We start from the raw sequence: 24,072 nt of genomic DNA on the forward strand, positions 1-24,072 counted from the left end.
GAGATGTGGGTGACATGACGCATGATGTGACTCGACATGACTTGACATGACAATGATGGTACATTCGTGATGCTATTGGAGTGCATGTTGAGCTATAGTGTTGGTGGGTGATGGATGTTTTCATGGTGTATCATAGCTTCACCTCCGCATGGTGAAGTGCATGGAGTCTTCGATGGTCCTTGGTTCGCTTGATGAAATTTTAGCATGTTGTTCCTTGCTTGCATGCTAGAAGGCTTGGTAGGCTCATCTGTTTGCGAAGGTGCATGCTTTTCGCATTCGTTCGCTTCACATGCTTGTTCATTCATCCGTTGGTGAACCTGTCATTCTGCATGTGCTCCCTTCGTTCATCCCATTCGTCGTCTTTCCATGTTCGTTGGTGTACCTATACCTACAGTCACTCATGACAAGATGACATCAACTCCAAAACCTCCTAGTCTACCATGACACATGATCATTCAATTGCAGGTGACTGGGAGAAGTAGCAAGGCTGTGATGCAGGATGATGGCTCCGGGAAACTAATAATGAAAATTGTGCAAGAGTCACTAAGAGATGGAGACAGGCAATCTGAGTCGAGAGTGACTGTCTACAAGTTCTAGCTCGGCTAAGAGGAAAAATTGCATAGGTTTTGGGAGGAACAGTCTGGGATGCTGGAGGGAAAGGCAGGCATGATATGCACATTTTTTAGAACGAATGGGCAGCGGGGATAGATAGCTAGATTTGCACAATTCTCCAGAGGAAGAGGTCGGGCTGCAGGAAGGGTCAGCAGGCAGGGATTGCACAATTTTTCTGGGGAACTGCCCAGGAGGCTGGTAGCCAAAACTGTGCACTTCCCAAAGGGAACTGTAGTTGGCTGCTGGGGTCACTAGTAACCAAAACTGTGCAATTCCCAGAGGGAACTGCTAGTTGGCTTCCCAAGAGGCTGGAAGCAGAAACTGCGCAATTCCCAGATGGAACTGGCAGTCTGCTACTAGGGCTGCTGGCAAGGAAAATTGCAATGAGGTCGAGAGTTCAGCCTGCTGATCATATCTGCGCAATTTTTGAGCTGAGTTGACTGATGGGAAGTAGAAGGCCTGCTCATGAACACTACACAATTTCTGAGATGAATAGTTTGTCAACTATCGGGATGACTGACTGGGAAAACTATGCAATTTTTTGAGGGAGACAGTGACGGGCACTTGGTGTCTGTACAACCTATCTGTGTAATTTCCTCAGTCAGTCGAGTGAGTGAGGTTAGTGGCCTCTGCGTAGTTTTTGAGGGGAGTCAGTCCCTGAGTGGCTGCCGGGTCCGACTGTCCGCGTGGCCAACATGAGAGTTGATTGGATTACTTTTTGGGAAGCGCAACTCGAAAATACTAGCTTGGTGCTTTTGCGTTATTTTGGTTGAGAGTCGATCGAGTCGATGGCAGGGTGATGGTATAACTGTCAGAGGGGAGTCTGGTCGTCAGAACCTTCAACAAAAGGCTAAGTGTGTGAACAATTGAAAGATGCATATGTGATCATACGAACACACACTCGCATGACTTGACGACGCAACGACCAAACCATTCAGACACATATGTTCAACAAGACTGATCGATGGTGTATGTGACAAGCGCAACACTCATGATTGATCATTCATTGATCGAGACGACACTTACGTGACAGTGAATGTGACTCCATGTGGAGTGTGACAGATGCTTTCATAGAGAACACAACAAGCACATATGAAGCAAAGACTTTGAGCATAACCAGAACATGGTTACAAGCATGAATTAGACATCAACATGCAGAGACTTGAATGAAATGAACAAGCAAGGTGGATGTAAAGACTCACATGAGCTCATGGAGTGAACCCGAGAGTGTGTAGTCATCAAGTGAAACTCTTCAAGGGAGGCTCTGAAATTGGTGCAGGCCAAAATTTTGGAGGGTGGTTGTAGCCACTACAACACAATCCTTATTCAATATTGGAGTAGTGGGGACTAGAAACTTTCCCCTAATGATGCAAAATATTGCACCTACTTCAATTATCTCATTTTTATCTTCCCTTCTCATCATGCCGTCTCTAATCCTGGTCTCTTTGGCTAATCACTAGTCCCATCAAAGTCAAGTGTTCAATAGGATGAATTTTGATGGCCCATGAAAATGAAATACAAGAGTAGTGGTATTTATAGGGATATCAAGAGATGGTAAGGGTACCATCCTATTTCTTTATTTAGGCTCTCTTGGTTTCAACTCCAACAAAATGACTGAATTTCATGCATTAGCAAAAGGCCTTCAATATGCTAAGCATAACAACTTCTCTAGGATGTACATTGAGGGGGATTCTCAGCTGGTTATTTTTTCCTTTAAAGGACTTACTCATGGCTCTAATCCATTGAAAATTTCCTCTCCCTGAAGATTAAAAATCTTCTTATGAGGATTACAAGTCTTATGCCCTATACTCGTATTCTAATCTCATTTCATGTCCACTAGAAAGGAAAAAATTTGGTAAAAAACCTAGCTATTATGGATACTCTTCTTCTAATGTTGATATGAATCTCTCTCAGCGCACCATGCTATCATATGCTCTCAAAGATGGATGTTAGGTTATTTTCAATGATGATATATTGATGCAGGAGTATCTCATATTTAATTTTATGTAATTATTTAATTAAAGAATCTAGGATTTTCTAGAATTAGTGAGTCATTCTAGAATTAATTAGGAGATAGGGAAGTTAGGATAGAATTATAAAATTGAGAGGATAACTCTCAACTTCCTCCAAATATCTAGGAGGAAATTTCTCCAGAAGAGATTCAAGAGACTTCTCTCCTCTAAATAAATAGTCATGTAATCTTTTGGGAAAATCAAGTTTGAGAGTTTTGATTTAATTAAATCTTTGGAGTGTGATTTAATTTAATAATTTTTTATCCAAATTTAGGAGTGTTGCAACATTTTTGGTATCGGATATCGGATAGGAAGTGTTATGTGAAAAGAATATGTTTGCAGTTACAATGGCGGCCCGTTGAGAACATCCACGCTCAAGTGTTTTGTAATTTTATTTATGAGGTAGTCATAGTTATGAATCTAAATGAACCCGAGGTGCAATATGGATTTTCCGGGAGATGCAACATGGATTTCTACCAAAGGTTGTCTGGAATAAGATTCCAGTTTTTGTGAGTTTTTTTTGTTGCCTGGAGTTGATATATGCTACCTGGATTTGAGATGATATTTATACATGTTTTTTTACGCTACCTAGAGTTGTGATTTGTGTGAATGCAACTAGTGTTGGTGTTGTTGAAGGGGTGCGTAATCTCCAGCAATCAGGTAAAATAAACATTGGCTGCATAGATGTGCATTCATGTGAGCCTGCAATTTAAGTTGCAGCATTGCATGTATGTGAATCGCCAGTGAAAAGCGTTGGATCATATTGATATCCATTCACATCCATCATATGAGAGCCGACAAACAACGTTTTCCTTCATACGTTGTCATTACCACAGAGTTTGCATATTGCAGTAGTTTGATTATTGTTTATGTATGGTTATAATTTGATTGCAATTTACATGTGGTGACAAAGAGATACGCGGACCCTGATATATACATGCAACTTTTTATTGAGCGTGCTACTTTCAAGTTCGGTGAAAGAAGTACAAATTATTTAATTCTGCATGTTGAACTTTATTTTGCGTTGAATTTTATATAGTTTGGATGGTGGATTAAGTATATATATGTGCTTGGTGTAAAATTTGGTCTATATATATGGTATGGTCATATATGGTGCAATTAATTGAATGTAGAGAATGCTATAGTGGAAGGATTATTTTAGAAGGCTATTTTAAATATATATAGCATTGTTATATTTGAGAGGGTTATTTTAAATAAAGGATCTTTTGAAAAAAAATGAGTTTATTTTGATTACATTCTATTTCAATTATGATGGCCCATAGAGTTAGAGGAGCCAGAGGAGTTGGAATTGGTCAAGGAAGACTAGCTACAAATCAAGTTCTGCTTGATGAAGTAAGACATATTAGAACCAAATTGGACGCATTGGAGACAACACATCAAAGAGATGTTGACATCGGTGATATCGGTGAAGTGGAAGAAAGATAAGAAGAAGAAGCTGAAGAAGAAACTCCAGAAAATAAGATGGTCAAGATAATTGCAATAATAAGTTCCAAGCCAAGATTGGACATGTCTATGTATGAGGGTAGTTTAAATCCTAAATAATTGATCAATTGGATTAGCATCATCGACAAATATTTTGATTATGAACATGTAGTGGACAAGAATAAGGTTAAGTTTGTAGTGACCAGATTAAAGGGACATGTTGCGTTATGGTGGGACAACATGCAAGCTGAAAGGAGAAATAGAAACAAAGTGAAGATCACTAGTTGGGATCGAATGGTGGCTAAAATCAAAGGTAAATTTCTTCCTCGAGATTATCAATTAAATATCTTTCACTAGATGCAAAATCTTAAGCATAAATTTATGTCTGTAATAGAATATACAGAGGATTTTTATAGATTGAGTAGAAGATCTGGTCATCTGGAAACTGATGAAGAAAAATTAGCTAGATACATTAATGTATTGAAATTTGAAATGAAATATGAATTGAATATTTTGTCTCTAAAAACGGTTGAAGAAGCTTATAAGATAACTCTTAAGGTTGAAGAAAAATGTGCAAGAAATGATATTCAAAGAGGAAGAGCATGAAGGAAAATTAAACAGAGGATCATCAAGCCAAGGAAAATCAAGCAGAGGAAGTTTTAGTGGAAGATTTCAAAGAGAAGAAGGCAACAATTCACAACAAGCAGAATCATCAAGAGGAGATTACAGAGGACGAAGACCATATCAAAGAGGTAGAGGTCCATATTTTGTGGTAAGATGTTATATATGTAACAAAGTTGGTCATAAGGCTAATGAATGTCGAGATTGGTAGTCAAAGAAGCACACACATAACACAAACTGATACAGAAAGTGTACAATCCTCTACACATGAAAATGCACATGAAACTAGTGAATCCTTAATGATGAAAATAACTTTATTAAAATCTCGAGAAGAAGTAAAAAAACCCACACAAAGAAAAACATTGTTCAAAATTGTTTGTAAATCAAGAGGAAAATGTTGTAAAGTTATAATTGATAGTGGGAGTACTCATAATTTAGTATCTACTGAAATGGTAGAAAATTTAAATCTAAGAAAAACTAAACATCCTACACCTTACAAAGTTTCATGGTTGCAAAAATGACATCAGATACTAGTTAATGAACAATGTGAAGTGGAGTTTCAAATAGGAAGTTATAAGGATAAAGTTCTTCGTGATGTTATGCTTATGGATGTATGTCATATCTTACTTGGAAGGTCATGGAAATATGACAAGAAAGCAATGCACGATGGAAGGAGAAATACCTACACTTTTCGAAACGGATGGTGAAAATGATGTACTTTTTCCTTTGAATGACAAAGCACCAGAAGAAGACCAATCCAAGGTAATGTTACTTAGTAGGAAAGAATTTCTTCAAGAAATCAAGCATGAGGAGATAAGTTTTGCCTTTATCAGTAAGCCAAAGGCAGTCCTCACAAATACAAATTTCAATGATCTTCCAGAAGAAATTAAAAACATGTTGAATGAATTTATTGATATTGTAGTGGATGACTGACCTGATGAATTAATGCCTCCCATTAGAAGTATTAGCCATCATATTGACCTCATTCTAGGTGCTACTCTTCCAAACAAAGCAGCTTACAGAATGACTCCAAAAGGGAATGAAGAGATTAAAAATCAAGTGCATGAATTACTGGATAAAGGTCTTGTTCGAGAAAGCTTAAGTCTGTGTGTTGTTCCAACAATATTAACTCAAAATAAGGATGGTGGATGGAGAATGTGCACAAATTCTTGAGCAATCAACAAAATTACAATCAGGTACAGGTTTCCATTACCCCGTATTGATGATCTCATAGATTGTCTGAGTGGTGCTGCATATTTTTCTAAAATATATTTAAAAAGTGGATATCACCAGATCAAAGTCAGAGAAGGTGATGAATGTAAAACAACATTTAAAACTAATAATGGTTTCTATGAATGGTTGGTAATGCCCTTTAGACTTACCAATGCTCCTAGCAGTGATCAAATTTGAAGGGCAGGTCTTAATTTCATTTAGAAGGGCACACATCTAGGTCACACTTCTATAATGAAAAGCATAAAAAAAAAGCAATTCAATTGACAATAGTAAATTATTTTCAAATTTCTTTTTATTTTTTCACAAACAAAAAGATACTACTATGTCAAAGGCTGCATTAGTAAATGAATTACTCTTACACGTGTGATTGAGAAATGTAACCACATAAGATCATATTGCGCAGGCCTTGAACTCAGCCACAATTGAACCAACTATAGGGACAAAATCATAGTTGGGAAACTGCATATGAATACAAAAAATAAACATATATACATAATTACATCTTAATGAAATTGAAATAAAAATAAAAATACGAAGAAACAAAAATACTTATATTAAAAGTATATGGAAGGTCTCATTTATAAAATTAAAAATAAATTCTAGCTTATATAGGAAGTATCAGTGTAGTTCTAGCTTATAAACTTCAAATTTGACCAAATCACTATTCTATTGTCTATTAAAACTCTTTTGGGAAGCTGAGACTTCCAATATTTGCACATCTCAAATTATTGGAACTACAGTCCCTATACTTGGCCGCAAAATTGATCTAAGATAGCTTTTTCTTTCAGTTATAAAACTTTGACAGTTGTGTTCCTCCAGCTTAACATATCTTGTGCAATATCCTGCAATGATTACATTCAATATGTGTTAGAAAAACTTCACATACAAACTTGAAAAATATGGTTATGCTTTCATTTACAAAAGGAAAATGGTATAAAACTAAAAAAATTCACTTACCAAAATGGTTCATTCAAGTGCTCGATAGAGTAAGACAATGATAGTAATAATCACTGAAACTTACTAGTTCTTTCAATCTATTTTCATAGTGGAAGAGGTTTTCGAGTTTTCATCTCTTTCCATTCATCATAAATAGCATTCCAATCTACCTCATTTAGAGCATGAGGTGCACTAAGAGAGATAAACATTAACATATCCAATGTTTTTAAAGAAAGCCTTGACCTATCGTCATTTTTTATCCGATTTAATTTTGAAAAACCTCTTTCACAAACTGTTGTACTAGCCGAAATAACAAGAATTGCTTGCCATAGTTGCATTAAGCATGGAAATCCTTCAAACCATTCAATTTCACCTCCACATAGATCCCATGCTCCAAACATATGCTTTTTTGGGTAAGATTTATACATAGTACATATAAATTCATCCATTTCACCCATACATTTAATGTTGTCCACAACAAGAAAGCCTCCAGCACTAAATTTTTCACATAAACATTTCAACCATCTTCTTGTTTGAGAGTCTCTGTCATCCATATCCTCATAATAATTACGAGGACTAAAAAACTTAGCTGCATTAAAAATAGGTAAATCTGTGAATCTTGCATTTAGAAAGTCAATCACCTTCATTACAAAAGCCTTTCCCAGCGTAATGCAGTCATCTGGTGTCCCTGATCTTTGTGACTTTGGCAAACTCTCAAACCTCAATTCATGTACATGTACTATATCTGTGCAATCTACAAACTCAAGAGTTCCTTGTGGTGTTTTATTTAAGAAGAATGATGTATGCATTGCACCTGCCCCAAATGTGCCTCTTAGAAATCGCTTATGAAGCAATCTAATAGTGATATCCAAAGTTGTTCCAATAGATGTAATGTCAACATGATCCTCTTGAAAATTTTGATTTAGCTTATTTAATTCAATAAGCACATCTGCAAGTAAGTGGATGCAAAATTGAACTTGAAATATTGTAGCCATCTCATACACTTTTTTCTCCACTAACTCCCAGTCCCTTAACAAAGCAGGCATGAGCTTAACGAGTCTTTCCATGACTTTTCCTCTAGAAAGACATCTAATATGATGAATTTGTAACACTTCTAGCCTTGTGATTTGAAATGACTCCATTAGCTCTTTCAATTCTCCATGTCTTTTAGTAAATTTCCCTAACCATGAATAGATCTTGTTTGCAAACTTATCAATAGCTTGCAACTCTTCAAAATAAGATGAAGCATCATTAGCTGCTAATGCTTCTCGATGATCTATACAGTGGATATCTACTAAATGAGGGGCATGCCGATGAAGCTTAGTAGATAAACCTTCACGAATACCTCTCATGGATGATGCTCCATCAGATCCAAATCCAACTAATTTTGTCATGGATAGATTCATGTCTACTAAAATAGATGTCACAGCATCATACATAGACTGTGATGTTCCATCCCTAATTTGTAGCAATTGTATGAATTTTGTAGCACATGGGCCTCTTCCTTCATTGGTCAAATATGTAATATAAATAATCAAATGTTGCACCATAGTCTAATCAGTGCTTTCATCAACTAAAAGTGAGTAATATGGACTTCAGAAAATCTCATCTTTTAATTTTTTCCAATATACCTCCTTAGCAGCTTCTAGAAAGTCTTTTCGAGATGTTGTATTTGTATATGCTGAGTATTCGTCTGTTAGAGGCATGTGATGAGTGTTTTTATACCTATTCAAGTCACAAATTGGCTTATATACTTCCAAAGGTAAATCATGTATTGCAACAAAATACATGTTCTCAATAACTGATATATTTCTCTCTTGCTGAGCATCAACCATTAGTTCTACATGTTTTGTAATTGGAAGAGTACTCCGTTTACTTTCTCCCTCTACAGGTTGCAAAGAAAATTTATGAGCCTCTGATGTTGCATGGATGTTTAAAGCACTAACTTGAAGGGTTGTGCTTCCATCTTTAGCAAATGGAGTTTCCCTTTTAAATTTTACACACCATGAACATTTTATCCTTTCAACACCATTAAAATATTTTACAGCATAAGCCCATGGAAATCTCAACTTCCATTTGGACTTAAATGTTCTTTTGTACCTCTTGGATGTTGGTTCCTCTTCAAGAAGTTCTGCACTATCTAATTCATGGTCCTCATCCACAAGATCATATACTTCATTTTCAGAAATATGCAGTTGATTAGAACATTGAGAGATACCAAATGCATCGGAAAGTGAAAGTTGTTTCAGATCCTTTTTGGGGCGACCAAGAGGTGGAATTTTATACCTATAATCAACAAAACAAGAAATATAAAAATATAAATTAATATAAAAATACATAATATTATTTGAAAATAAGACAATATACAAAAAAATTCATATGAAAACTAATGAAAAGCAACAAATAGATCTCACACACATAGGTTTGTTGATCATTGAAAATTAAAATTAACATTGATCTTCATGGAAGGTTATGCACATTGCTATCACCAAAATGAAATTTCTTCTATAACAAGGAATATCTCAATTTTTTTTTTAGTAATTGCAATGTAGAAGGCATCACGATTCACAAGGACAACAATCACAAAAAAGGGGATGCACAAAGCACACCAGCAGTTGGCAGTTCGAGTGGGGCAAGTCTATGCAGCATGTGTCATGTATGGATACTTCTTGAGAAGAGTTCACAAACTCTTCCAACTAGAGAAGAGCATTAAGATGCTTCCTTTTGTCTCAAATGAAGAAAGTGATTCTCAGCAGTTGAATTACACCCACCCAGAATTAGAAGGTAGAAACTAGCAAGAAAATTCAGTTGTACAAGGTGGTGTGGCTGGATAATAAATAATGAATAAAAATCACACACGATTATCTCCCAACACTGCTAACACCAGATGATTAGGATAGCCATGAATATTAACATGCATGGTTCCATGATTGTTATGTATGTTAACAACTACATACGGTTGAGAGTGGAGGTGGGCAACTAGAAGTCCAAATTTCAATGCTCAACAACTATACATTTCAATGTTATGGTTCTAATTACATCAGACATAAAATTATAGACATGCATGTGTGTACATTTCAATGTTATGGTTCTAATTACATCTCAAATAAAATTACAAACATGAAGGAGTGTGCATTTCAATTGTTTCAAATAATCTTATTGTGTGTTTTGCTTTAGGAAAATAAAACGACAAATGCCTCTATCTCTCTCTCTGAGTTGTTACATGCCTTTATTAGTGGAATATTTTTCTTCATCTATTTATCCTTCTTTTATACAGTAAAAAAAATACATTGAACAATGTACATATGTTTCAAATCATTCCATTGCATCTCAAGTCAACTTGTTATAATGAACATAATATTGACTAGTCAACACATATAAACATATTATCACATGACATTGTAAAGCCATCACTCATTCTATCTTATTAATTATTATTGTCCTATATGGATTTATATCTATTGTTTTTTGTATGTTGGATTTCTCTATAATAAATTAACATTATTCATTTCACTATTGCAAACATGTGATATTAGACGTCTCTAGGATTAAAATATAGGTAGATATACTTTGATCAATGTCATTATTGTATAGGGATTTAAACAATACTTTGATTGATTGAATAACTTCCAATTTTTTTATCCTTCAAAATGCTTGTTTATATTTTTGTAAAAATAAATAAAGTGAATGAACAATAATCAATTCACTCATGAGTGTGAGTTTTTTCTAGTGTAATTAAATTGCTTTGTATATCATGACCAAAAACTTGTGTTTCTACTCTAAAATATAGCATTTTAAATTTCTTTGTTTAATTTAAAAATATATAAAAAAATTATTTTCTTACTTCTTGATTTATAAAATTGAAATCCATATTACATTTGGTAAAAAAGATGATTGACATATTGAAAAATAAAAGAAAAAAAAAATTGTTGTTAAATATTTTCCACTTACATCTTATTATTATCTTTTTACTCATTATTCTTCTATGTTCATTTCATTAACTAAACTTTTATGTTCAAAATAAGTTATTATGAGAGACAATTGATTGTAAATCACTTTACCCTTTAACTTTATTGGCAATGAAATTGATAATCTTCCAATTTTTGTTCCCCTTAAATATCTTATATTGTGCTATTAAATCAATCTATGTATCACTTTCGTCTAGCTTCATGAATTAGAGTTTGGGATACATAATTCATTTGGGATACAATGTTAATGAAATTGATAATCTTTCAAAGTTTGGTCCCTTTAAATCTCTTATATTGCGCTATTATTAAATCAATCAATGTATCGCTTTGGTCCCCGTTCACCAATTAGACTTTGGGATATTATGTTTTAGAGCATACACTCATAGTCAACACAAATGTATGAGCAAAATTAATGGCCACTCATTTGAAATTATTATTAATTCTTATAAATTGAATAAATTAAGCTTAATTGCAACTAGGAGAATGAGGTGTTTTTGCATTTAAATTGAATTAACTAAATGTATGAATTATGTGTCTAAATTAAAATGAGTATGGAAATTTTAAAGACCGAAAATTTTCTTCAAATTGAACATGGAAAATTTGAAGGATGAAAAAAATTTCCAAGTTTAAAAATGTTAGAAAATCTTAGTAATCCTCAATATTAAGCTAAAAAATGTTTAGCAATATTTTTGTAAGAATACTAAATTTTTTAATTATTTTATAGTCTCTAAATTAGTATAAAATTTAGGTGAATCATTTTTAGAATAAACGGAAATTCGCAAATCTTTTTTTTTTAGAAAACCATGGAAAATTAACTCCCTTGGAAACATTGGCCCCTATAACTTTCCTTGAAAAACAAAAAAAAATCATCTGCCTTTAATGTCAATATTACAATAATAAAAAAAATCATTTGAATACATTAAAAATATATCATAGATTCATCTTAACCTAGTCCAAAATTATATCATAGATTCATCTTAACTTAGTCCAAAATTATCACCAATATATGATTAGGCATTAAGCTAATTCTATAATATAACAAATATTCATATAAAAAAAAAATCACAAATTAAAAAAGCCTCTGTAATTTTTTTAAAAAATTAATTTATAACCAATATTTAATAAAACTAAAATTAAACAAAACATTTACTCTCATTTACATATTTTTATTTTAACTTATATTTTTTATTAATTATATATATTAATAACATATTTGTCACATTCCATTAAAAAAATTCACCTAATATAATGCTGTTTGTGATGTCTTCTTGTTCTGGTAACTCTATCGTGAAAATTTTATATAATATTTCTGAGTGAAAGGAGATGAATAAACTAATGGGCATATATCATACTATGATTTGAACTGAATTCCGTCTCATTATATTGTTACAATCTCAATTTATTGGAATAGATTGAAATCACACCTATTCAGTGATTATGTCAAATGCACGATATAGTCATTGTAAATGGCCAGTTACCAGGCCAACTCTTTTTTAATCAACGGGAACACTGTGGGATTCCACTATTCACTAGTTTTTCTCTGCTCTCATTTTTTGGACATCCCTTAATTGGAATATGGTGATTCAATCTTTGGTGAAGTTAATTTAATTCAAATTCACCAGGCAGATTTTTGGAGATTCAATTTCTTATATTAATTGCACATTTCTGAAATATTTTATTCAATTCAAAATATTTCTGGTATGAAGGTGTCTATTAGGCAACTGGTTCCTGGCATGATACAGCGAATGCAACATGTCTGTCCCGATTGTAGAGGCTTAGACGAGACAACCAGTGGCAAGGATGAGTGTGGTTAGTGTAAAGGGAACAAAGTTGTTCAAGACAAGAAAGTACTAGAGGTACACGTCGAGAAGGGACTGCTGCATGGACATAGGATAGTCTTTCAGGGTGAAGCTGATGAAGCACCGAACACTGTAACTGGGGACATTGTTTTTGTATTGCAATTGAAAGATCACTCTAAGTTCAAATGAAAGGTGATGATGAAATGGACCATCCTATTGAATATTGATATTGATGGGGAAATAATATGATATTGATTGATTAAAAATGAGTACATGTTTATTTACAGATCACAGAATTGCCTATACCGATTTGGACTAATCTTGTTACGTTATGACATGCATTTCCTCAACAAAACTATCAATACTCATCACCTAGAAACCGACTAATTTCTTCAAACTCTACAAGGGACTGAAACAAGATTGTTCCCATTCTCCATTACTATTTATTATAGTTATTGATGGTCTGAGCATAGGCATTCAGTTGGCTCGAGAAATGGACTAATTGCTAGATGCGGGGTAATAAGAACCACTGGTATTTCACATCTCATGTTTGTGAATGACTTGTTGTTTTTTAGAAAAATAAAGTGAGCAAACTACAAGCATTCCACAACATACTTTCCAGATTTGGGGGTGGCATCTAGAATTATTATGAACAAAGATAAATTTGTTCTCTGATTACTAGTATCTTGCCACCAAGTCACTAGCACATTTACTAACATTGATACAAGTAACTCATTCAGAAATTGGGAATATGAAAATATACCAAGAATTGGGAATCCGCAAACAAATAAAATCCAGTTCGTTAGCAAGCCTGTGGAATGCGCTCCTCTCCAAGCATAAATTGTGCTTAACCTTGCTTGAAAAGTGTTTGCTGAATCATGAATCTATGCTCCTCTCCAGCTTAAATCGTTGTCAAACCTTGCTTTGGGCAGCCTTCAGACACAACCCAGTAAAATTACAGACCCAATACATGACCCATATTGACATCTAGTGGCTCTCAATTGAAACTACCAAATGAAATGGTATCAAAGCGTAATTGTGAAATAATAATTAATAAGAACTTGGATCATATGTACAATTAGAAAAAACAACTCAAAAAGAAACTGTTGTTTTTTAAATGGGAGCAACTTAGAAACTACCAAATATAATGGTATGAAAAGGTAATTTTGACATAATAAGTAATAAGAAATTGCAACATATGCACAATTAGAAAAAACAACTCAAAAAGAAACTGTGGTTTTTGAAAAGAGAGTTTTTCAAATAGGATTTAAGTTTTAACATAAAAAAAGTTCCCAAATTCAACATTCTTAAAATTTTAATTTCAAAAAAAATGAAATTTAAAAAAATTGAAAATTTAACAACCCTTCTTAAAAAAATTTAAAATATAATTCCAATTTTTTTTTAAATGACACAAATCATATTTTATATTTTTTTTAACGCGTAAAAATTTCTCCTTACTTCTCTGACGTGCCAGAGGCCCTTTCAAGGGCTCTGACGTGTTCAATTTTGAACGGTGGATAAAACCTTTGTCAAAGGGAAAAAGCCAAAACGGTCGCTTTTAAACGTCAGTGAGGGACCCTGGATGCTCAAACTATGATAATTATAATGATGCATGTTACATGGATCTCTGACGGATCCAATTTTATAAATTTTAATGACATTGGCCTTACTGTGTAGTGCCCTAGAGATTCATGGGCTACCATGTTAACAGAAATTGACCAGATTCTTCAAAATCTGTGAACCAGGACCGTGCTTTCTCCACTCATGTAGAGCTGCTTTTTAACTGAAGGGCAGCCGGCGGTGAGGCATGTAGAGCTACTTCTTTTTTACAAGAGGAAAGGTAGGCAGCCTGATTTGCGCATATTCAGAGCAACTAAGACATTATGAAGAAGCACAGCAGCGACCTGATCACAGTGAGGCCCTTCATGTTCTATACTCTCCTCGGAATGGCGTTTGGGTATTTTATGGGTACACTTTCGCCCCCAATTACTCTATTTTCACCGCCGGCCTATTTCACTCCTCACCGCCATACAAATAGAAATTGCATTTGTGCCCGCTGCAATCCCACTCTCGGCTCTTTATCCATGGTTAAAAATGGCAGAAACAGCAGCTTAGAGACGCCGCCACTTCCTCCGGGTATTTCAGTTCCCCAAACGGATCTGTATATGCGCAGGCTGTGGGACAACCCTAGCGAGGGCTTGCCGTGGAAGCCCAAATATCTGGTCACCTTCACGGTGGGCATACGGCAGAAGGCCATTATCGACCGAGCCGTTCGAAAATTTTCTGAGAATTTCACGGTGATGCTCTTCCACTACGACGGGAAGGCCAGCGAGTGGGACGAATTCGAGTGGTCGAAGCGGGCCATCCATGTGTCCGCGCCCAGGCAGACGAAGTGGTGGTTTGCCAAGCGCTTCCTCCACCCGGACGTGGTGGCGCCGTACGATTATATTTTCGTGTGGGACGAGGATTTGGGGGTACAGAATTTCGATGCCGAGGAGTATTTGAGGGTCGTGGAGAAGCACGGGCTGGAGATATCGCAGCCTGCTCTGGACCCGAGAAGCAGGGGTATGACGTGGCTGCTGACAAAGCGGAAGCCGAACATGGAGGTCCACAAGGTCGTGGCGGCGCCGTACAACAACGAGCGCGGCGGCGGAGGGTGGTGCAAGGATCCGCTGCTGCCACCGTGTGCGGCGTTCGTGGAGATGATGGCGCCGGTGTTTTCCCGGGAGGCGTGGAAGTGCGTGTGGAAATTGATACAGAACGACCTGGTGTACGCTTGGGGTTTGGATTTTAACTTCCACAGATGCGTGGGCGGAGGAGCCATGGGCGCGCACGAGAGGATGGGTATCGTTGATTCGCAATGGGTGGTGCATAAACATCTAGCTTCCTTAGGGTTGGAGGGAGCGGTTAAGGATAGGTGTCTTCTGGAAGCGAGGTTATACAGCGATCAGTTGGATGCAGTGGAGTTTCAACATGTTTGTTGCAACAAGGTGTGTCCTCCTCATTTGTATGGTGTATAAAACATTATGTAGAATATGTAATTTTTTTGGTGTAAATTGAATTTAAATTTGTATTTTAAATATTAAAATGAGTTAAATATTTTCAAGCTTATAATATATTATTCAAAATTTATCTTGTGTTTGATTTTATAAATTTTAGATTTTAAATTTGTTTATTTAATTTTATAAATATAAAAGTCAACATTTTAAATATGATGTGTAAATATAATATTTGATTTATAAATACAAAATTTAAATTTTTATATATGTTTATTTAATTTTATAAATACAAAAGTCAAAATTTTAAATATGATGTGTAAAAGTAATATTTTATGTTTGGTCGAAAGTATATTTTAAAAATTGATTTTATTTGGTTATGAGTTTAATTTTCTAGGTTAATTAATACTCAAAATTTAGAGGTTTTATTTTAGGAGTGAAGACTTTTCTCTTTGTGTACTACTAGTGAATTATTTTAGATGGCATGAATTCAAAGCTTGCCCCTTAGTGAAAGGTGGTCTCTTACTGAATTATTTTAGATGGTATGCTTTTGAATAAAGATGGTAAGATAATGTTACATTTGTGAATTATTAAATGCTCGATATGGGCGCGTGTGTGTTTGTGCATTATTAGATGTTCGACATGGTCCCCTGTGAGTTTGTGAATTATTAGATGTTTATTAGATGCTGGTCCTCTGTGTGTTTGTGAATTATTAGATACTCGACATGGTCGCCTGTGTGTTTGTGAATTATTAGATGCTCGATATGGTTGCATGTGTGTTTAGTAATGGAATTGAAATTGGTTTTAAAAACTTAACTGTGTATTATTATTATTGTGATGTAGAGAGAATTATATTTTAAAAGATTAGTTTTAACCATTTGTTATGATTTTTATATATCGTTTTGGATAGATGGTGATTAGGTATTTTGTTAAAGCATTCTCTATGTGAAATCATTATATAAAATCATAATTTTGAAATTTTATAAAATTGCATTGTGATGTTATTTTTTATATATTTATTTTTAATATTATTTTTTATACCAAATTACTTTTGTTGTGTGTTTAAAGTTTGTTAATGTTTGTGTATTCTATTTTCATGTGCCAAACGTAAGATTATTCAATATAATTAAAATTTTATTTTTAAATTGAAAAGAAAAAAGGGAATAGTTGTGATAAAGTATAGACTCTACCTCTACTGCTAATTAATTAATTAAAGGTTAGAAAACTCTTGGCACAAAAATTTCCACATATTGATAACTCTTTACATGGTAAAAGCTCTCTACAAAACTGCGTCCCAATGTTTCACATGTGTATATGTATTATTGCTAATATTTTAATATTAAATAGTCCATATCTCTGTGTTGGGAGTATCGTTGTGTCTAGCATTGTTCCCAAGAATACTGAGGCAAGAAATGGACCCATACGATATTATTGTTATTATTTTAATAATAAATAATGCATATCTCTATATTTTGAATATTGCTAGTCAATTGAGTAAAGGTTGTGCAAAGTGTGGAGAAAAATGTGTACAATAAAAACTCTTCATGGAAAACTCTCCACATAAGCAATGTAAGATTTGTTTATGGTTATCTTTGTGAAACTGAGTTAAAGTTATAAAATTACTTAAGTGATGGACTCATATGATATTAATGGTAATATTTTAATAATAAATAGTGCATATCTTCGTATTTTGAATATCGCTACTCAATTGAGTAAAGGTTGTGCAGAGTGCAGACAAAACCATGTACAATGAAATCTCTTCGCAAAAAAATTTTCACATAAGCATTATACGCTTTGTTTATGGTTATCTTCGTGAAATTAGGTTAAAGTTATAAACACACAATCGTTGTCCTTTACGCAGTAAAAACTTTGCACAATGAAAGCTTCACACAAGGAAACATAATAGTAGTAATTCAAAATTTGTTCATAGTTAAATTAATTACGTATCGACATGGTGTGGAGTTTCCAGTATTGCCTTCGATTTTCTTGATTGCTTGGTAGCTATAGAGGCTTTAAATGAAAGAAAGTTAAACCATGGCATGGGAGGAATTTTATGGAGCGTGAACCATGAAATCTCTCCACACAATGAAATATCTCGACAAAAAAATCTCTGCATAATTGCAAATGTCAATGTACACCTCTCAGAGACCGAGTAATTTTTCTATAGTAGAAAAATCTCTACATAAACACAAGTTCTTCTCTTCTCAAGATTTTGCCAATCAATTAATTAAAGGTTGTAAAGAAAGTTCTCTGCACAAATATTTTTATCTTTGTGTCATTAGGCATATGTGTGGGGTTGTGCATGAACTCCATTGCGTGGAGGAAGCTTTCAAGGTTTCATTGTGCGGACCTCTGCATTTCACACAATGACAAACCTTTTGCACACTTCATACACACTCACACTTATAAACAAGTTTTTTTATTTGCAAAATTTACAAATAATGTCCTACCATTATGTTATTAGCTAGCTTTAGGAAGAAGAATATCGTTATGTCTACCGTTTTATGCAATAACATTGTTGGGTTGCGTCATATTCTTTCCATGACTAGCTCCAATAGTTATACCGGGGGGTCATGGGGGGGCGGATCCCCCCCTTTGTTGTGTCAGGCACAGTGGGATGCAGTAGCCCCCTTCTATGGGGTCCACGACAACGGCCTAGGAAATTTTCTTTTGGACCCTATATTACTTGGGCAGACCTACCTATGGTTTTGTATATGGATTTTCGCAGATGGTTTTGGGCACGATGGTTTTCAATCCATGGTATTTTGTAGATCCGATCAATGGAACCATGGTTATATTCTAATCCAGGGTTAATGGATTGGGGTTTATGGATGCTTCGGCATATATATATATATATATATATATATATATATATATTGTAACATTGAAATGAACATAATGAAAAATCAATCTAGTAGTCCCAGTTTTGGGATCTAGAAGAATATCTATGTGTATATTTGTTTTATGTGTTATGCTCTCACCATTGTTTATTTTTTATTTTTAGAATTCGTATGCAGGTAATTTATGTACGGGATTAAAACCTGAAAACATTGAGACAAGCGGTAGACCAACATGATATTATTGGTAATATTTTTATAATAAATAATCCATATCTTCGTATTCTAAATATCATTATTCAATTAACAACAAAGATAAAGGCTCAAAATTAAGGAAAGTTAGACCGATCATATATTTAAATTGCTGGAGCAACTTTGCAAGCATAAAGTCGGGGATTAGAGCCATAATTCACTAATTTTATTAGAAAATGTGGCATCGATTGAAGTTTATGGAACACGAAAAAAACTTTGTACAGTGAAAGCTCTTTGCAAAATGAAATCTCTCGGTAGAGAGCTCTCCACATAAAAAGAAATGTCAGTGAACACCTCTCGAGGATGTAGTTTGCAAGAAATTATGAATCTGAAAGATAGTCAACACTCGAAAAATCATGTTTTTTTTTTCTCTCCTGCGAGGAAACCTATTTTCACAAGCAGTTTTAGGAGTTGTATGAAAGTGCAGGTCCTTTACGGAGTAGGGAGAGAGTTTCTTTGGTTAATTCTCTGACTTGTATCACTAATGCCTTTATTTTTCATTATTTCATTTTAAGTTATTTTTCATTTAGAATTTTACAGATTTAGCTCTGTAGTAAAGTCATGGCATAGAGCTAATTAATTGATAAAAGGATGTTCTCTCATAATAAAATCTGTCTGCAGAGTAGAAGCTCTCTCCACAAGCATTTGTTAATAATTGTGTAGAATTCGAGTTGCATAGTGTTGTCAATAAAATTTATTATTAAATAAATTTGATTTGGTTATAAAGTTAATTTAATTTAATTGATACTTATTATTTTTAGGTTTATAGTTTTTTAAGGAGGGCTTTCCTTATGTGAAGCTTTCACCATGTAGAAGAAGCTTCCTTTGCAAAACGAAACTTTTCATTATAAGCTCGGCACAATAAAAGTTATACATAAGGAAGCTCCACACAATGATCCCTGTCGAATAAAGTTCACTATGAACCCTCATTCTTCTACACATACCCCACCCCCCCGCACAGTAAAAGCTCCACACAATGAAACATAATAATATTTCGAAGTTTGTTCATAGTTAAATTAACTAAAATTCCTTATACATCCTATTTCTACTACACATACCTCATCCTCTGCACATCCCTCATTTTGTAAATATTCATAGCTCCACATACCTTGAAGTGGCCAATCAGTTATTTATAAAGAAATACAATCTATTTCTCGGTTGAGGTTAAAGGAGATAACATGATATTATGCACTTGACCAATCAATGTAATAATGGTAAGGTTCTAATGAAAGCTTTATGCACAAATTTGTTTGCATAGTGTATGCTTTGTTTGTGGTTATATTTGTGTAATCAAGCATATGTGCAGGGTTGTATTTGAAATCCATTGTGTGGAGGAAGCTTTCAAACTTTCATTGTGCGGACCTTGGCATTCCGCACAATGACAAACTTTTCACACAATTTATACATCCTCACACACATAAACAAGTTTTTTAATCACAAAATTTACAAAAAAATACATTTTTCATGTCAAAACATATAAACAATGTTGGTGCTCGCCACTATGTTATTAAGTGGCTTTAGGAAGAAGTGTGGATCGTATTTTGAATAGCGATATGTCTACCACTATTTGCAATACAATAGAGGCAAGCGGTGGACCCATACGATATCATTGGAAATATTTTAATAATAAATAATCCATATTTATGTATTTCAAATATCATTAATCAATTAAGTAGAGGTTGTGCAGAGTGCAGAAAATTCTTTATATAATGAAAGCTCTTCTCACATTGAAATCTATAAATAGTGTTATCTTTGTTTATGGTTATCTTTGTGAAATTAAACACATATGTGGGAGTGTGGAGGAAGTCCATTGTGCATAGGATGTTTTCAAGCTTTGATTGTGTGGATGTCTACAATCCACACTAAAAACTTTGCTAAATAATTGATTAAAGGTTGTGCTCTCATAATGAAAGATGGTATAATTGTGCAAAGCACGAAAGTAGAATCAAAACTTTTATTGTAAAAAATGTGAAATATTATCATATTATATGCGAAACTTTTATGAAATAGGAAAAGTGAAATATCATTAGAACTCGCACATATCACACACAACTAAACCGGTAAAAGTATTAAATGACACAAAATTATCCAACGAACCTAATTAATTGATTAAAAGTTATAATGGAAAAATAAAATCTTATTTCAGGTGGCACTGTATGATTTGCATGTATTTTGAGAAATCAAATGCATGAAGCACTTTCCTAGTCAGAAAAAAATTCAATAATCAATTGTCTGGAGTAAGCTTCCAAGATTTCATTGTGCGGATATAAAGGGATGTGCAAAAAGTAATTTGTACAACTGAACTTTCGTTCATTGTTTTTTACACTTTCATATACATTAATCATCAACACATAATAACATTTTGGTTCATGAATTATCGAATATTAAAAAGTTGTAGATTAAAGCATTGTGTAGAATGCTTAATAACCATATTTGCTTATCGTGTGAAGATTTCTTTGTGTGTGTCTCACATAGTGCTAATTTCACATCTATATCATATTATGACTTATATAAATGTGCTTATATTAAGGTGAGGAACAAAAAACATTGATACATTGTGCAAAGTGCTTAAATATTCAAATGGATTTTTAGTACACTTGAACACAATAAAATCTTTATCTATCCTTTTATATTCTGCACAATGAAATTTATTCAACTGTAAAGACTTACGATTAGAAACTATATTCTTAAGAGATCTATGTCTCATATTGAAAACTATTGTCAAATTTTGATTTTAATCAATAAAAAACATTATGATATAAAACAAAGTCTCAAAGCATATGTTCGAAAACATATAAAGTATGTTATCATAAAGTCGATATAGTTAAATAAGGATTAAATGGAAAATAGTTATTGTACTTCAATTTGTAAATAACGAATACTTTAAATCCTATTTAGCTAATTAAATTTTTTTTCACACGAAAATAATATAAATTCAATGCACTAGAACATATTCAAGACATATATATTAAAAACAAAATTGCTCAGCAAAATCAGAACTGTATTATCGAGAGTTATTTCGTTGTAGAAAGAAAGGGTGTCAGGGCCTCGAATTGGCGAGTGCCCGAGAGAGTAAAAAAACCAATGATCACGATTAAAAGCATGCGAGCGCACCCGAGATATGTGACGGGCGCTCATGTTTGGTTAAAGGCGACTAAAGTTAGAGCGTTCGGTAAAGGGAACTCAGAGGTGGATGTTCAGTTATGTGTGACAAGTCGTCTATTAAACGTATCTCACTATCAGTTAAAGGTGACGGTAGGGCATTCACATTATAGCATACATGGTCAGTGAGCATGGTCGAGTCACCGGGTAGAGGCACACCAGGCGACTTGAGTTGGGCACCTAGGTGGGTGAGTGCTCGGGCGGGTGAAGTGCCCAAGTCTGTGGACGAGCTGGGTGAGTTGAGTTGTGACAGTGGATGATGGGCGAGTCATGTGGAAGTGTGACGAGAGAAACACAATGAACAACATTGCATGGGCATGGTCGAGTTGGCAGGCAGCGTGGGCGAGCCAATCTGCGACCCACCCAAGCGGCATGACAGCAACACAATGGGCATCAATTATATAGTAGGTTGGCCTCACTCATATAGGAGAGTAGACCCATGGAGGGAAACAAAAGGACACATTGGTTCATATGGAGGGACCACACGATGACATATAAGTAAGGATGGTCGAGTTGTGGGGAAGGTATCAAATTTAAACCAAAGAAAGCAAACAACAAGGATTGTAAAGCAAGGACGAGTGAGGGGCCGAGGCATATGGATAGGGTGCAAGCACAGGACCGAGAGTATTTTTGAAGTGACAAATTTGGGTTTCGTTGGGTGCACATATTGCAGGACAGGAAGGAAAGACTTGGGCGCGGGCCACTGCGACAAACTTGCAGGTCACCCAGACCTTAAACCAATGCATTGTGGCATAGTTGGATCAACAATACCCAAGGCTAGTGTGAAGAGGACAACAAGTAACCCGAGTGTAGTTTTTAAGTTTGGTGAACGTTGTGAAGCGAATGGGTAGCAGATAGGCGTGGGAAACTCGTGGGGTGCTGCGAACCGACCCATGTAGCGTAGGCACAATGAAACAGTGGTGTGGGCACCTCGGCATGGGAACAACAACACACAAGTGTGTGTAGGTCGACATGATATGGTGGGCATTGTAACATGATGGTTTGGTAAATTCGGCTAAGGCATGTCAGGCTACACGAAAAGCTAGCAGGTGTGCATGATGGGTGCATGGTTTTGGAAGAAGTGTGCAAGCCAAGATTTTGAAGGTTACATGACTTGTAAAGTTATTTCATACAATTGAATTTAAAAATTTATTATATTGGGCAGACTTAGATAAATTGGGAGTTTCCCCTCCCACATATGGTGTATATGTGTATTTGATTGTGTTGCTTTATTTCCACTACTATTGAAGATTAAACTGATGAAAGATAATTGAATGTTTTCCACTGCATAATAAACACTTGTGATAAAATTTGGTTAAGTGTTGGATAGGCGTAGTCCGAGTACTTGAGTATTCGTGAAAAGAAAATGTACGGTGGTGCCGCATCCGCCTATGTGTGGTTAAAATATTACCACAAGGGTAGGGGTGTGACAGTTGGTTTCAAAGCTTGGTTCAAGGCGAGCTGAGCTAATTAAAGTTGGATAAGAAGCAAGAATACAACAGGAAATGGTTGCAGTTGGTATTGAATCTTGGGCACTATGTAGTTTGTCATAGTGCAACATTAGGGAATTTGGTAGGGGCAAGACTACAGGTTAGGGCTAAAGATGAACATGGAAGTGTATGGTCTTAACACGTTCTATGGAAAAGTTGATGGTGGACAACATGGAGGAACCACAGGTTACAGGTGAGTCGAGCATGAGCCTCAAGATAGTTTTCATGAAAAATATGTTGGATCATTTGGACAAGATCATTTCAAAGATGAGTGCATTGGAATCCAAGAATGTTGAACTTAGAGATAATTTCATGAAGTAGGAAGAGGCTCATGAGAACCTTAAGGTACGATATGAGTATATTGAATGGAAATATGGCCAAACTGCAAGTGAAGTCAAGAACTTTAAAGTTGTGGAGGATGAAGGATTAGAAGAGATCACAAAGTTGCAGAAGAGCCTTAATGAGACTCTCAATCAGATAACCATTTTGAAGAAAGCAGTTTGGCAGGGACCAGTTGGAGGAGTTTCCCACATCAAAGTCAAGGAACCCGATTTTTATGATGGGGTGAGGAGCGCAAAGACACTTGGTAATTTCTTATGGGATGTGGAGCAATACTTGGAATTCTTGGGGCTTACTAATGAGGAGGACAAGGTGAAGGTAGCTGCTCAATTCCTTACAAAAGATGGAAAGATGTGGTGGAGAAGGAAAGTA

At 34.9% G+C, this 24,072-nt stretch overlaps 1 protein-coding gene across 1 annotated transcript; it reads left to right on the forward strand.

The window, feature by feature from the left end:
• Positions 1–14,239: 14,239 nt before the first annotated feature.
• Positions 14,240–15,756, forward strand: LOC149188078 (uncharacterized). Its single transcript, XM_089412921.1, has one exon. The coding sequence runs from the start codon at positions 14,508–14,510 to the stop codon at positions 15,642–15,644; it is 1,137 nt and encodes a 378-aa protein (XP_089269047.1). The 5' UTR covers positions 14,240–14,507; the 3' UTR covers positions 15,645–15,756.
• The last annotated feature ends 8,316 nt before the right edge of the window (positions 15,757–24,072 follow it).

Source organism: Pinus tabuliformis, chromosome 3_1 (assembly GCF_031772625.1).
Source record: "Pinus tabuliformis cultivar Carrire ecotype Pingquan chromosome 3_1, CPIR1, whole genome shotgun sequence".
Lineage (NCBI taxonomy): Eukaryota > Viridiplantae > Streptophyta > Pinopsida > Pinales > Pinaceae > Pinus > Pinus tabuliformis.

Coding starts and splice junctions, on each gene's coding strand:
- LOC149188078 (XM_089412921.1), top strand. CDS start 14,508: ATGAAGAAGCACAGCAGCGACCTGATCACAGTGAGGCCCTTCATGTTC.